The sequence below is a fragment of the Anopheles maculipalpis genome, chromosome 3RL, assembly GCF_943734695.1.
Source record: "Anopheles maculipalpis chromosome 3RL, idAnoMacuDA_375_x, whole genome shotgun sequence".
Lineage (NCBI taxonomy): Eukaryota > Metazoa > Arthropoda > Insecta > Diptera > Culicidae > Anopheles > Anopheles maculipalpis.
In genome coordinates this window covers 6212237-6228546 of record NC_064872.1, presented here as the reverse complement: position 1 = coordinate 6228546, position 16310 = coordinate 6212237, and the positions used below count along the sequence as shown (strand labels likewise).

The 16310-nt window shown below is 45.5% G+C and overlaps 6 protein-coding genes across 6 annotated transcripts in view; 3 read left to right on the top strand and 3 right to left on the bottom strand.

Moving 5' to 3' along the window:
• LOC126565068 (alpha-tocopherol transfer protein-like) overlaps positions 1 to 16310 on the top strand; it is a 174457-nt gene that overhangs the window by 18209 nt on the left and 139938 nt on the right. The window lies entirely within an intron of this gene.
• LOC126564232 (nucleolar protein 10) lies at positions 1776 to 4165 on the top strand. The gene is made up of 4 exons (XM_050221217.1): positions 1776 to 1931; positions 2000 to 3126; positions 3204 to 3845; positions 3922 to 4165. The coding sequence occupies exons 1-4, from the start codon at positions 1866 to 1868 to the stop codon at positions 4163 to 4165; spliced, it is 2079 nt and encodes a 692-aa protein (XP_050077174.1). The 5' UTR covers positions 1776 to 1865.
• On the bottom strand, positions 4285 to 4841 carry LOC126565467 (deoxycytidylate deaminase). Its single transcript, XM_050222649.1, has one exon. It carries the CDS (start codon positions 4837 to 4839, stop codon positions 4285 to 4287), a length of 555 nt encoding a protein of 184 aa, XP_050078606.1. The 5' UTR covers positions 4840 to 4841.
• LOC126565083 (zinc finger protein 330 homolog) lies at positions 5367 to 6450 on the top strand. The gene is made up of 3 exons (XM_050222221.1): positions 5367 to 5500; positions 5571 to 6118; positions 6188 to 6450. The coding sequence occupies exons 1-3, from the start codon at positions 5367 to 5369 to the stop codon at positions 6448 to 6450; spliced, it is 945 nt and encodes a 314-aa protein (XP_050078178.1).
• On the bottom strand, positions 6617 to 8069 carry LOC126564865 (COP9 signalosome complex subunit 6). Its single transcript, XM_050221987.1, has 4 exons — positions 7581 to 8069; positions 7361 to 7512; positions 6823 to 7179; positions 6617 to 6760 (listed from the first exon to the last, which is right to left on the bottom strand). Exons 1-4 carry the CDS (start codon positions 8065 to 8067, stop codon positions 6620 to 6622), a joined length of 1137 nt encoding a protein of 378 aa, XP_050077944.1. The 5' UTR covers positions 8068 to 8069; the 3' UTR covers positions 6617 to 6619.
• Positions 13898 to 15884, bottom strand: LOC126564348 (fork head domain transcription factor slp2-like). The gene is made up of 2 exons (XM_050221367.1): positions 15376 to 15884; positions 13898 to 15242 (listed from the first exon to the last, which is right to left on the bottom strand). Exons 1-2 carry the CDS (start codon positions 15882 to 15884, stop codon positions 13898 to 13900), a joined length of 1854 nt encoding a protein of 617 aa, XP_050077324.1.

Genomic DNA, 16310 nt, shown 5'->3' with positions numbered 1-16310 from the left:
GACCGGTGACGTAGAGCGCAGAGGGTCGGACCGTTCCTTTTTCACCCCTGGGGTGTGTTTTTGTACGTGTGTGTGTATGTGGTACGGCAAAGCACTTTTCCGAAGGAAGGAGATGCCACTCTACGCTGTGTTTACGTTCATTTATTCTACCCTTGCCTCTTACTGCGGGTCTTTTTTAGAACTTCGGCCTGGAAAGGAGAGCTCTGTGGAGCTGGAGCTATTCCCTTTCTTTGCGCTGTTGGTAATGTTTAGCACTTGTCTGAAATGCAACCCAAACAACCGGGGACCGTTTACATTCGATTTGGGGGCGATGATGTACATCCAAAATTGGTACCAAATCGAGTTTAATGCGCTTAAAAACAATACATTATAAAATAAAAGCACTATTACTACCTCCGGTTGCGCTCTATAAACATAAACAAACAGAACCGTTGTTTCAATCTTTATTGTCCGGCCTTTTTTCCACGCCCGTTTGTTTGACTAGACTTTGATAACATGAGAGGTACGATTACGTCCCAGTACGAGACACAGCACGCGGTACAGCGACGGGCGTACACGAAACAATAAACACGCGCACACGCACAGTAACACGCAACAACACTCACACAAACGAATGCGCGCGGAATCACGCTTAAATTTTATCTTCGCACGATTGCAACACGATTTCACGGCCGGCCCGGCACTTTTCACGTGCCAGCGACGTTCTTGCTGGCCGATTTGCTTCGATTCTCCAATTCACCCAAAACATGCACACAAACACACACACGCACACACTAACGGCAGCTGCTGTTCGGTGGCGTAGCAGCAGGCAAACCTAATGCAACCATTTTCTGCCTCTTCCGTGCACAGTTTGAGGCACTAATTTGCGAACGAATTTCACACACTAATCGCCTGGTATTGCACTTGCTCTTCGTTGCAAACGTGCAGGTGGGATGAACCCAGGGGATGGTGAAATCGCTGTGTAAAATGGGGTCCAATAAAATGACTTCAAAACCTCTCAGGGAACGATCCCCGTCGTTACGCGTTTTGTGACCGTTTTCGCTTGCTTCGAAAAAGTCCCGTGCTAGTTGAAAAGAAACGGGTTATGGCTGGGTGGGCCCGTTTGACGTTTCGTTGTTTGACATTAGGAGCTCGCTGAACAAAACATTTTGTATTTTTGGTGAATAAATTGTCTCCAAATACTTGAATTTAGGCGCAAAAAAATATTTCATTAGCAATGTACGCTACAGATATTGATTTTTATGAATTTGTGAAGCCAAATTAAGAGGAAAACAGTAATTATTGCAGTTATTTGACATATGGCTATCACGAACAACGACTGTTTTGTACCACCTCTTCTATTGCCGAATTGCCCAATATGCGTCATCTTTGAATTGTCAAACAAAAAAGTCAAAGCTGCCCAATTTGAATAATATTCTCTAAATTTAGCAGGAACCATTCATTTTCAAACGTATTTTATTTTTGTTCTTAACGTTTTAGATGCTTGGGTGTAATTTTTCAAGGTCTGTATTCTTCTAATGGCGTTGTTCTTCTAATCGCAAAAAAGTTTCATATGTAATTGCAATGTTAGTACTTGTTCAACAAAATTAGATTGTTTTGAATACATTTTATCGTAGTTTGTGTTCATTTACCAATAGTGATCATAAAAATAATCGATTGTTGATTTAAAAAAAAATAAAAAAAAACTGTAATTTATTGCACTTTTCTTTCATTACCTTATGTACTCTTTGGCATACCTACACTTCATACGCCTTGGTTGATGTTTACAACGTGCTTCGCTCGAAATGTCAAAATTGTTGCATGGCGGCCGCTAGAATAAATACAACACATTCTGCTAGTAAAATTTTAATGAAAACCGTCAGAAAATGTTAGTTACGGACATAAATAATGTGAAAATCTACAACCTCAGTGGAGGCAAATCTGTTCCACAAGTAAGTAAAGCATTGAAACATGCCTGCCTTCGGTATGCTTCTAACCAACTGAGCCTTCTCTTCCATAGTGGCTCACAGAACGTAAGCAGAAAAAGGCGTCGAAGAAAAATCCCGACGCCGATCGACATATCGAGCTTATACAGGACTTTGATATGCCTGGAGTTGCTTCGTGCATTGCCATCTCACCGGACGGACAATACATTTTGGCTACCGGAACGTACAAACCGCGCGTGAAGTGTTTCGAAGTGTGCAACTTGTCACTAAAGTTTGAGCGATGTTTCGATTCGGAGGTAGAAAAGTTTGCCATCCTCTCGGATGATTATAGCAAGATTGCGTTCCTGCATGCGGATCGGTATGTGGAGATACATGCTGCGGCCGGTCGGCACTATCGGTTGCGCATTCCAAAGTTTGGACGAGATTTAGTTTACCACAAGCCAACGTGTGATTTGCTGTTTGTTGGAACATCACCGGAAATTTATCGGCTGAACATGGAGCGCGGACAGTTCTTGCTACCTTACGCAAGCGAAACGGCAAGTGCGATCGATAGTATTACGATCAATCCGGAACATCAGCTCGTGTGTGTTGGTACGCAGGATGGCACGATCGAAGCGTGGGACTATCGGGATAAGAAATGTTGCGGCACACTTGATGTGGCTGCAAATTTGCAAAGCACGAAAGACATGGCAGCTGTAACGGCGCTACAATTTAAAACTGGCCTTACACTAGCGGCCGGAACTTCTACCGGACATGTGATGCTGTTCGATATTCGTGCCCGCAATCCAATCGCAGTCAAAGATCATCTCAATCAATTGCCGATCAAAAAGATACGCTTTCAAACGGATCAAAATTCGGTTTACTCGCTCGATTCGGCTATGCTGAAGATTTGGGACGAAACGTCACTGAAGCAGAAAGCGTGCATAGAATCACGCAGTAATTTTAACGATTTTGCCCACTTCCCCGGTAGTGGATTGTTTATGTTTGCACAGGAAGATACGAAAATGTTACCGTATTACATCCCAAGCGAAGGACCCGCACCGAAGTGGTGCTCGTTCTTGGACAATCTAGTGGAGGAAATAGCGTCCGAATCGGTACAGAACGTCTACGACGATTACAAGTTTATCACGAAGCAGGAACTTGCGGAACTGAAGCTCGATCATCTGGAGGGTACGCAGATGTTGCGCGCTTACATGCATGGGTGAGTAATTTTCGTTAAATCTAATTTTTTGGAAGGAATTTAAGGAATGCTTACCAAATGTAATTCTCCTTTCGCAGATTCTTCATCAACATCCGCCTGTACAACAAAGCTAAAGCCGTCTCGGATTCGTTCGCATTCGATGGATTCCGAAAGGAGAAGATTCGCAAACAGATTGAAGCAAGCCGTCCGGCACGTCTTCAGCTAAAGTCCGCTCTGCCGAAGGTGAACCGTGAGCTGGCCCAACATCTCATGCAGGAGGAACACATGAGCAATGCGAAACGTAGCGCCATCGCGAAGGGATTGCTCGGTGACGATCGGTTCAAGCAGATGTTCGATAATCCGGACTTTGAGATCGATAAGCAGGCGGAAGACTATCGGCTGCTGAGTGCAGTGTTGAAGCGTGCCGATCGTGATAAGGCTAGAAGGAAGGAGAATGTGGTCGTTACGGGGTTGGACGAGGAAGAGGAGGGCAAGAGCACGGATGATGATTTGTACAGCGAGAAGAGTGAAAGCGAAAAGGAAGAAACGGATGAGGAAATGCAGGAAGTGGAAGTTCCGGTGCGTAAGAAGGTGAACGAACGTCGTGGTAAAACAGCTGTTAGGGAGATTCCTATGGCCAAGCACGAGGAAGAAGCAGAAGACGGCGGGAACGAATTTTCCTTAAATGTAGAAGAAGGAGCCAACTTTGACATCATACAGCCGGCCAAGAAAATACAATCGTACGTATCACAAGTCCTCGGAAGAACTTTTGTAGGATGGAATACTAAATATAATTTTCGTTTGCCTTAATTCCAGCGTTTCCCTTGGCAAGCGGGTCAATAAGCTGGAACACGCCACCACAAACGTCCTGTTCCAGAATGGTGTCGGTCGACGGGAAATTACCTTCACAACGACCGGCCGCTCGAAGGATGGCAAAAGTGGACAAGACCGGGAACGGGCCCGCTACCAATCGGAGCTGAAAAAACACAAAGAAGAACGTCGGCAGGTGATTCGTTCGGCAAAGGGCGTAATCAAAAAGACGATCATGAAGAAACACTAAATTAACGTAAAGCTTCCGACAGAATGGTTTATTCCGTGTGCGCACACAGCTCAATAAACCGAAACAAAATCTTTCACTTTATGCGTCCGAGCTCCCCTCAGCTGCACCACAATCGCCAACTATATCGTTCCATTCTTTTTCGGTGTTGCCGGTACCTGATTCAAACTGTCCCAATCAATTTCCGTAAAATCGATCACAATCTGACTGTGGCGTGGTTTGTACTGTGTGTACCGTACACCAGCAGCATCAAACATTCGCTTGGCCGCGATCGTATGCTCCTTGTGCGCGTGCTTATCACTCATATACACCACCTCCCGTATTGCCGACTGAATAATAATCTTTGCACACTCGTTGCACGGGAACAGTGCGACGTACATCGTGCAATTCTTCACATCCGTACTGTTTTTGTTCAGTATGGCATTCACCTCCGCATGGCACACGTAAAGGTACTTCGTTTCGAGCGGGTTGTCGGAGGATTTAGACCACGGGAACTCATCATCACTGCAACCGGTGGGAAATCCGTTATAGCCGATGCCCACCACACGCTTGTCCTCGTTCACGATACACGCACCGACCTGGGTGGATGGATCTTTGCTCCGTTTAGCAGCCAAGAAAGCCATCGCCATGAAGTATTCCGTCCAGTCGATGGTGTCCTTCCGTTTGTGGCTGTCCATATTTATGGTGCAAGGTCTATCAGCAGAGCGCAGAGACGATTTGCTTGCAAGATCTCACACTGGCACTACACATTGCGCCAATATCGGGTTTGTTTTGACGGGAGCTAGAGCTGCCAGTGCAAAACGTCATCAAGCCGTTTCGACACATACCGCGAAACGTTGCGCAAATTGCGCTATTCATTTTGATATTATCCCTGGCCCGCATCCTACAAGTAAATGATGAAAATTCTTTGAGGAGCTTTTGCTAAGGGAAGGCCAACAAACATCAAAATCATAACTTGTCGTTGTATGCAGCTACACGACGTCACAGCTTCCCTAAACGTCAAACACATTCGCGACGGGAAAATTGTGTCAAATATCAAAACGCAACACGCACGGCCAGACAGAAACGTTGTGGTTGTTGTGTTTTTGCATCGCCAATTGTTGGATAATGGTGTTGTAAAGTAGTGCAATAATTTTGGGAATATTTACTGGTCCCCCCTCCGCCCTTTGGGGAAAGTCTGTAAATTTGCTGGAAGAAAGAAAAAATGCCGAAGAAAAAGACGGGCCAGCGAAAGAAGGCGGAAAAGCAGAAGCTACGGCAGAAGGAAATTCGCAACCGGGAATCTCAGCTACCGGAGCAACCATGCAACGTTGCAATGGACTGTGAGAAGTGTGGCAAGTAGGTGTTTCTTTTTTCCCTTTCTTTCTACCGATAATTTCATTCCACTTTCGTATTCTCACTGTCGCAGGAAACAGAAATCAAGAGCGTTCTGCTATTTCTGCCAAAGTTTGCAACGGTTGCCGATCTGTGCCCAGTGTGGCAAGCAGAAATGTATGCTCAAAACCGGTGACTGTGTGGTGAAGCATGCGGGTGTGTTTACTACCGGGCTGCAGATGGTCGGTGCCATCTGTGACCATTGCGAGGCATGGATCTGCCATGGCAGGAAATGTTTGCAATCGCATGCCTGCACCTGTCCGCTGATGGATGCGGTGTGCATCGAGTGTGAGCGCGGCGTGTGGGATCATGGTGGGCGGATGTTTAAGTGTAGCTTCTGTGACAATTTCCTGTGCGAGGATGATCAGTTTGAGCATCAGGCTTCGTGTCAGGTGCTCGAGTCGGAATCGTACAAGTGCCAGTCGTGCAACAAGTTGGGCCAGTACTCGTGCCTGCGCTGCAAAACGTGCTACTGCGATGATCATATCCGGCGGAAAGGGTTCAAGTACGAGAAGAATAAACCGATCCCTTGTCCGAAGTGTAACTACGAGACGAGTCAAACGAAGGATCTTAGCATGTCGGGTAAGTCGGGCGGTTTTCGTTCCGAGAATTGGAGAGTAAAATTTAAAACTACCTTTTATCTTATTGCAGTCCGCAGTCACAAGTATGGCCGCAAGCGGCTTGATGATGACGGTGAGGATGATGACTACGCGTACGATGATGAGTACATGTCTTACCGCAGCAGTCACGATCATTACAACGAGGCTTCCGGAGGTTCCTCGGACGATGACTACGAGGATGACGATGATGATGATGACGATGAGGACGATGATGACGACGAAGACGATGATGATGAGAATGAGGATAAGGAAGCCAAATCCGAAGGAACATCCTCAAAGTCAGCTGCAAAGTAGCGTTCTTGCTGTACGCGACTTTTCTTTCCGACGCGAATCGGCGAAGCAGCACTGCTTTAAAGCCACATTTCTTTTTGTTTATTGAAAAAAGGGGTGCAAAAAAACGGAAGGTAGAATAAAAGAAATGTATGTAAAACTAAAGAAGCGGCAGAGTTGGAGATGGCGTTTTTTAGAAGAAAATGCCCCGCAAGCGTCGTCCCATTGCTTGACGGTCGTAGAGCACGTTAAACTTATTTACCAGCTGATTCATATCGTTCGCTACCTTCGTTAGGGCGCCCAGGTATGTGATCAGTCCGACGTCGTTGGATTGCTACAAAAAAGAAGACGATTTAGGATAACATTCATAATACAAACCAGATTTGTATAGCTTACCGTGTAAAAATCTTCCTTAAACGAAGGATTCTGTACTATCGGTAGTCGACGGCTCAGCGAGTAAGCCATCCGTAGTATTTCCTGATTCGGTTTGAGCTGCTCACTCTCGACCGCCTTGATGTACGCCAGTATGATCTTTACCCGGGAGTTTAACATTTTAATCGCATTATACTGTGCGAGCAGATGTTCGGCTACGGTGGAGTTTGTGTCAGTCTCATTGTTGGACATGCGGGCCACATGATCGACACCGATACGTTCCGCTTCATCCGTCGCGAGTGTGTAGACGAGCGGGACGAACAGCATCATTGCTTCACCCTGCACTATATCGATAACGGATTCGTACAGTGCGATTGGGAGCTGAAGGAAGAACAAAATTTGAAAATTTTCAAACTAAAGTTACACAGCTAAGAATCCTATATGAAGAAATAAGTCGATTTCTAAGCTCATCACACCAACTCCGTTGCACTCCAAGATTAGAAAATCAATTCTAACACTTCGCCTTGGATCGCCACAACAATTGGCAAATGACCCTACTTACGTTCATGTTCCGATTGAGCGGATCCAGCAACAACATCAAGGGACACTCGTTAATTTCGCAGATCTGTTTGTGAATGTTGATGTGTTTCTCCGACGGCACCGTATCCGTTGTGTACCATCCAAGGAAATCCAGGTCACTAAACACCTGTTTATCTATCGAAGCAAAATAAACATGAGGAAAAAAAGCTCCAAAAAACACAAAATCGGCCCCTCTTACTTACACTGCTCTTCCTTCACCTGATAGTAATCCATCGCTATAATCACCACGTCGTTCACTATATCGTACTTCAGCTCGAACGAGTTCATCACCTCAATGTTCCGTCCCTTCTGCTTACCGATCAGTGCACCAAACACCAACGGTTTGCTACTCTTCTGTGCCCGGGTACGTGTCCAGTGGTCCGCAATGTTCATAATTACCAGCGGATGTAGCGAACAGGTAACGGATGGAATCGTTACACTGCCAGCCATCACATTCCGGCCCTCCGTTACCACCGACTGTACGGGTACGGCCATCGACTTTCCAGTCCCGGAACCACTGGCACCGCCGGCACTATCCGATACACCAGCTGCTACCACCGGTGGTGAGGATGCTTTCGAGGTGGATGCAACCGCTGGCATTGCAGCGAGCGAAGCGGCCGATGAGGTGCTCCCGGTAGCCGATGCACTCTCATTATCGATGTCCATCTTTTCCTCCGACGGTTGGCTCATGGTAGGGTCGGTATTCCGGTGCTAAAATTAGGGAGGGAATTTGTGTGTGTTTTCCTTTTCGCGACTTGTGTTATGACGGCACCGATGCTGCGAAGAAAACTGACATTGTTTTGATTGCCTGTTCGTTTTGTTTGACGTTTTGATGGTATGGTGTAGAAGGACAAAATAATATGACATTAAATGGTACAAAATTGAATAAAAAATAATTTAAAATACGTATGAAATGTTTTTTCAACGATTTACTTAAGATGTAGTAGTAAAAAATGAGTTTTAAGGTAAATAGTTAGACATTGTGATTCGCGCTTGCCAGCACTAGTTGCACAAGGTTGATAGAGAATGTCAACAAACGCACCGAGTGTACATGAATGTAAACATACATACTAGAGTTCGATGTTCGAAAAAGTGATCAAACGTCTATGAATTTAAATATCTAAAGTAAACATTACCATAAACACAACATCGTCAAGGGTGAAACCGATTCAAGAACAAAGAAAACTACATATTCTCTGTTGCTATAGCCGCTGAAGGCTTCCCGCTTGCCTGTGGAGTGCACAAGTAGGCCGGCTCCGGATGGGAATTGATATCGATTCTTTCGTGTTGAGCACAACACAATAGCAATACAAATTAAGCTTTCCTGTTGACCACCCATTCCATTAGTACCTATTTCTACTCCGCGTGTTTGTTTATTGCATGTTCCATATGCGTTTCATTCAGTTTTTATCGTCCATTTGCCAGTGTCGGCACTGGCATACATGACTCCATCGCCACCGCTAGGACGAATCCGTACCGATTAATCCGGATGAATGATAAATGGTTGAGTTGAGAAAAGTAGAAGTGTAAACAAACGCTCGTGTGAGTGAATGTGCAAAATCCGCGGGTCGTTTTCAGCTGAATGCATACGTTGGCACCGTTTGGAGAGAGCGGCCAGAGGACTCCCAGAAAAACACTTCTTGTACGGTGCACAAACCGATCCCGAAAAGGTGCATCTTGCTACATTCGGGTCGGACGATTCCATTCATCTTCGGTGCACGAAGGGTAAGTACTGTTTATTTCCCGCCGTAATCCTTTTGTCTACAATGCCAATGCTGAGTGCCCCCTTTTGTGCCGCTGCAAGTTCTGTGTAGGACGAAGTAGCTGATCCTGTCTGAGATGGGAAAGAGCAACGGGCGATGTGTGGTGCATTTTCACGACAACAATGGAAATCCTTGCATATGGCTGCCACAAGGATCCGAGGAAGCATGTGCATAGGGACGTTGGGTGAAGATGATGATGGTGATATTTCATGGATTATTATCGTCCTCGTTGTCATCATCATTATGGACACCAGTTTTAATCATGTAGCATACCCATTCTGCTTCTCTACTCGGAAGGGGAGCATTTCCGATTGGCGATGGTGTTAAAAGGCGACGCTTCCAAATTTACCGAACTGTTCGGTGTTGGTTTGCGCTCACCATGCACAACAAGCGGTGACAAATTGCTTTTTCAGTTCGTTCAGCAAAACCATTTCAGAACCATCTATTTGGATATATCCGGTAACGATGGCTTATTTGCTTTCCTTCTTCCCTCGGCGGCAAACAAGTGGCTTACCCTCGCCCGGGGAAAGGCTAAAACCAACTAGGTTTATTGCGGTTTTGGACGGTTGCTTGCAGTTGGCACGGTTCTAATCCCGGCGTCACGAATACTGGGTGGGTGTGCTATATTAAAAAGGATTAAACTGCAATATGTTAACCTATTTACGCCCATTTAGAGAGGTTTTCGATTCCTTTTTTTGGGTTTAGTGGTGCGTGCGGTTTCGAGTGAGAATGATAAGTCAATTGGTTAATAGTTTATTTGAATTGAGAAGGTAGCGTGGAATAGAAAAGGGAAATGCGAAGGGTGCACGTTATCGGTTGCATTTAATTGAAAAGGGATTCCCGGGCATCATCTGTCATCAATAGTTTATGGCTATTTATGTGTTTGGTACCATTTAAATTACGTATTAGAAATATATGATTGTTTAATGAAGGACCCCAACACTGTGATTGTTGGACTGTGTTCTTGGTCTATTAGTCCCTTTAACCATATTCCAATCACCACCACCTTAGATGAAGGCTTAAAATTTCCTTTAACTTACTGAATCGGGAGAACCTGGACAGATGAATCCTATATAGATATATTTGGCGCCAATTCCTATTTCGTCCACACAAACGGGAAGAAAGTTACGGATGCACCAAGGCTTAAAAATGTCCACCAAATGTAAAATTTCACAGCTTTTATTCTACTCGTTAATATACAGGACATCTTCCACAAAGAATGACTAAACTAGACAAATTAGACTAGAATATATAGAGGACTTTCACGTACAATTTCATACGTGCTTTGGAATAATCGTCTGAGAATAAGATTTGACTAACTTTCTACAATACACTCTCGGTTTGGAAGATAAGAAATTATCCTTCAACAACCTTCGAAGGTGGTTCGTTGGGGGATGTCTCGTCTATGAGGTAGAAAATACTTTAAGAGGCTCGTAATAGTTTCATGAAAAGTAGATTTTTTTGTTATGTTATGAGACTTCCTTCTCCTCCTCGTTTGACCTACATGCCTCAAGTGTGCTATACCTCTTATGTATCGCTTTCTTGACTTAAATTTTGTTATGGATATACATTTCTTAATCCTGGAGGGATATTTTGGATGCTGTTGCTGATGCTGATGCTGTTTTATTAGTTACTTATATATAGTTACTTATAGACCTCTATGACATCTTAATATTTTCTGAACAAAATTATGAAATGCTTCGCTTCTTGAATTTGTATTCCAAATCGTATGTGTACCGGAAGATCCACCATAATACCTGGACACATAACACAAAAGAAGCTGCCAAACATCAAAAGATGTCACTCAAATCGGCAGGCAGTCTTGCAAGGATTAGCGAAAGGAGCAATGTACAACACAACATCCCGAGAGGAGGAAGCACCGCATGGTTTTTTTCAATTCTTTTCTGTCCCAACGTACGATATGTAAGCCGGACAGATCGGAACGGAGGTTGCAATGGAAAAATATTTTGATGTGCAACGGAGCGTTTAATTGAAGTGTAATTTAAATAACAATTAAGGTTTACGGTCCTCACTCTCACTCACTATCTCACTTACCTTTTCTGGTATGGGGTGCGGGATTGAAAAAGGAGAAGTACGAGCTAGATGGATTTCAAACTGACCGATTGTCGTGTCCTGTGGTAAGGAGCAGCCTTCCGATGGCGATTTGTTGATAGCTCTCTGGAGATTCGTATACCTCCTATCTTCTCGCCTGTCGAACGTTTGTCGGGTTCTGATTCACTTAAACCAAATCATCGCCCATAGAAACTAATAAAATGCAGTACCACCTTTGAGAGTGTGTGTGCGTTGTGCTGGTTTTATCCCTCCGCTTATCCTTTGGCGTGTTTGACAGGGGGTAAAAAAAGGATTCCTTGGCGATTTGATTGTTCGCTGCGGGATGCATGTTTTAGATCCGGTCCGGTTTATGCAATAATCTTCTCGCAGCAATTGTTCTTTCTAAGCGGTATGTCTTCATTAAATCTGTTTCTTTCAAAGGAACATTTCAATATGGCACAACTCCAACACGGATTATTGATTGAATAGAGATTGGTGGTTACCTGCGATGCACACTAGGGATAATTTGTAGAGCGATGATTTTGTTTCCCTTAAAGCATCATAGTAGGCCATGCGTACTCGTTCTGTGTTTTTGTGTCAAAATGGTTTCGTCGAGTGAAAGTGACGGCATTTTGGGTGAGGGACTGAAACGACTCCTTGGGGAAGTGTTTGGCACGTCCGGAAGTGGACGTATCAATATTAAGGCATTGCATCAGCTGTTGAGTAGTTTGATCGATTTGCACGTACGGTATGAAGGTGAAAAGCAACAAAATCTGATGCAAATCGGATCCCCCGAAGAAGGGGACATATTAGCAAGAAACAAACCTCCTGTAGTAGCAGAAATTGAGGTGCGTGTGGATGAAAACCTAGAAGCTGATAAAATCGATACACTGTCCATAGAAACATCATCAGCTACTGATAAGGAAACATCAAAAGATGGTGAGAAATCTGACAAGGATGGTCAAAATGCGAAGTCGACACCTGTAGATAAGACACTTTTAAGTCTAGATGGAAAGGAAGATGCATCCCCAAAAGTAAACCAAACGGTGGACGATATTTTAGCTGATAAAGCGAAAGACACAGGAGGAGTTGCACAGGCACAACCCGAGAGTAGTACTGAAATTGCAATAACCAGCATCAGCCAACGTAGTTCAGATTTCTTAACCAAATCAACGACATCTTCATCTTCTGCAAGCCATACAGCGTCTACCGGAGCTAAAAGTCCATCAGAACGCAACGTTGGAAAGAAACATCCCTCCACGCCCCTAGGAGTTGCCAAAGAAAGTTCCACACAGACGGCAAACGAATTTGAAGCTATTCTCGAAGGCTGCCGCAATCATCTGGAAGTAGTAAAGGAAGAAATCCTTTCGTTAAAAGCACGCTGTCAATCGCAACACGAAGATGTACTGAAACTGGCCGGAGGATTGGATCACCTATCGTATCGTGTAGGAACGCAAGAACCAAAGGTGGCACAGCTCGAAACGGACGCACACTGTTTGGGAATGCTTGTGTCGGACTATGAGATAAACTTCAAGAGTATCACCAAACATATCGACCGGCACGATATGAAGGTGCAGGAGTTTGAACGTGTTTTCCAGCGGATGGATAAAGAACGGGACGCTCTACGGGCGGATCTAAGATCAGCGAATGAGCAGGTAAGCTATCTTGCCACCGCCAAAGCGGACAAGATGGACGTTCAGACAGAGCTAAACCGTCGCGCACTAGTGACGGATATGCAGCAGCGCGTTCCGTACGCCACTTTCAACGATACAGTGCGTGAGTTTTCGCGCACGATCACCCAACTGCGTGAAGAACTGCACGATGTGGATCAAAACCTCAAAACGATCCAGTACGAGCTTGTGAAGGGTTTGGATGCGAAAGCATCGACGCAAGCTGTTTCTCAAATTCGAAAGCAGCTTGTTGAGGTGCTCAGCCGTTGGCAGAAGATCGAAAAAGATCATCAAGCGTCGGTGGTGGTTATGGGCGATACATCCTCTGCCGCAGTGGCGGCAAACTGTGGCACTAACTCGAACACTAGTAAATGTTTGACGTGTGGTATTCAGACGACACTGGAAGGTGGTCAGCAATTAGTGCCGGCTAAGTTCATACCGGTGAACAGGATCCGGCACGGAGCGCGTAATGCTGGTGGCGTCCACACGAAATGTGTGCCACCGGAGAAGGTATTTCGAACGGGGAGCTTAGGAGTGGTCAAGAAGGCACCGCTGGATGAGAAGCGTACCGATCAGCATTGGAAGGCGTAGAACGTTAAAAAGATACAATGGATCAAAATTTGGACGTGCGAGAAGAAATATTAAGTCTAAAAATATATTCTATCTTCTTTTTAGAACACGCGTTACTTGGAGCTACCTTAGACAAGAAAACACACAAATCGTTTTTTAAGGATTTAGTTTTTTTATAGATCATCTAGAGGACATCAGGATGTCCCCAAAGGACTAAAATCGTGTGCCGCATTTTATTTACATTCTGTATCGATTGTTTGCTGCGCTGTAGGGACATTCGGTGATTTCTAAAACATTACCTATGAGCTTAAGAAAACCGAACAAATCTCTATATAGTGACAGTTCCGCTCAACTATTTACACAAAACACAAACACGCACACAAAACATACACGAATGACGATGAAGCACTGGGAAATTGGGGTTTCTTTGGTATTATTGGGCTTTGCTGTCCACCATTCTTACATTCATCTATCCTCCACACTACAACCGATGAGGTTCTCTATGCTGAATCCCTTCGTGTTGCCATATTTACGCTTACGGGACGCAAACGCAGGTTCGTTGCCATCGAGCAGTTTCGTCGTGTCCGCATACCCGGGACTAGCGGACTCCGCGTCTGGCAGTCCGTGCAGTGGTTCGGTAGGAATGATCGATGGTTGTAGCTCGGTGTAAAAGTGTCCATGGCGTTCCTTGGTAGGTGGTTCCTCAACGGAACCTCCACTGCTACTTGCTTTGTCCGACTGTTCGTCTTCTTCGATGTAGTAATCGTCTGAGTCGCGAACCGTTCGCGATGGACTACAGTGTGGGGAGTAGTCCACGGTTGGTTCGATCGTTGGTGAAGGTGCTGCAGGATGGGTGGTTGGTGAGCCCGATGTACCTGACAGGTGCGAGTTTGAAGGAACTTCCACAGCGATAGACTTGCGGCCATTTAGCAGCATCTCATGGTAACTTAGCGATCCAGCAGGACCCCGATCTGCTGGAGATTTATAATCATCCTCACTCTCCACATCGATCCGATCATCGCTCGATATATCGAGATCGGCCGAGATGTGCTCGTCTTCCGCATAATCACCTCTCCGATCGCCTCCGTTTGGCTCCGGATCTCCAATGCGGGTAGCAGCAAGCTTATGTCCACCATATGGATAGGATATTGCTTCTCGCACCAGACCACCATTGCACGCCGGATGCACACCGAGACTGGCAGGATGTGGCGGTGGTCCATCTTCGTAAAGATCTATCAACGGTCCACTACCTCCCGCCTGTCCTTGATGATAACCGTGGAAAAACTTGTTCATAGCACTCGAAATCTTCAAACTATCAACGTTCCGCTGCAGAAAATCACTGTTCTCCATCATGGCCACATTAAGATCGTCCATCTTGACCGCACCAAACAGATTGAGCTTACTGTCGAGCAGAAAATCACCTGGCCGGCCCGGTCCCAATGCTCCCAACGGTCCTCCTGGTCCGTCTGCACCAAATCCTGCCACCGAAGCGGATGCCGCCGCATGTGCAGGACCGAACTGATGCATCGGTATCACGGGGACCGGCTTTCGTATCCAGAACGGTGCAAACGGTGCAAACACACCCGGGAAACCCATACTCTGGGCGAGCGTGGTACGTTTGTACCGTTTGCGGCGCCTTAGGAAGCTCCCATTATCGAACATATCCTCTGCGAGCGGGTCTAGTGTCCAGAAGTTGCCCTTGCCCGGGTTGCCAGGTTCGCGCGGAATTTTGATGAAACAATCGTTCAGGCTGAGGTTATGTCGGATGGAGTTTTGCCAGGCAGGAAACTTTTCCTTGTAGTATGGAAACCTGCGAGGGATGGAAAAGCAGGCAGGCGCCATCAGTAAACTAACCCATTTGAACATTAAAACACTGGACACTAGAGACACACGCGAGTACTAGGAGCTTCGCTTCGGGCTCTACCAGTACGGAACTTACTTACCGTGTCATAATAAATTCGCAGATCCCACTTAGCGTCAGCTTCTTCTGTGGCGACTGTAGTATTGCCATCGTGATAAGCGCAATATACGAATACGGAGGCTTCACAAGACTCTGTGAACGATGGCTACCGGATTTTCCACTCCCGGACGCTGTACCCTCCCCACCAGCCCCATTTCCACCGGTGTCCGTATCGGGTTGATTCTGTGTACCACCGGACGTTCCATTTTCGGAACTGGAACTACTTCGCGAACGGTTACGACTTGCTGCACTAGACCTGTTCCCCGACGGAGTCTGGCTCTGATGGGTCTGAATGGTCGAATTGTGATGATGGTGGTGATGATGTTGGCCGGCAGTATAGTAATGGTGCGGTTGCGATTGGTTTGCTGCATTATCGTTCAGAATCGAAGAACTGCTGCCCACCGATGAGGCATGCGAAGGAGATGACGTACTGATCGATAGTAATCCCGACGGCCGTAGGTCCAGTGGAGATGCCATTGCTGCGGGATGCATCGTATTCCGAGTTCGGGTGTGTTTAATTTATATCACTTTCTTCACTTGAACACACACACACACACACACTTGATTAAAATAATTCCATTGAAGAATTGTGGTACATTTTTTGTTGGGGTTTTTTCGGTAATTGAACTGACGGTTTACACTTCGGGACAGTTCTTCTGCAAGATCATAGTCACGTTTCTAGGCGAAGGATTTCACTTATTGTGGACATCTTTTATATCCTTTTATTTTGCAGCAACTTGTCTTCAACTGTCTCACATTTCACTTTATACACTTGTCACCTTCAAGGACTCCAAGAAAAGTTTCTCATAAATTTCCTTACATTAAAAAAATCGTTAAAAATGATGCCTTGAATATCCGGAAAAAAATTTACACTGCAATTTCACCGCAACGTACCAACGAAAGAAAAATGGCCCAAAG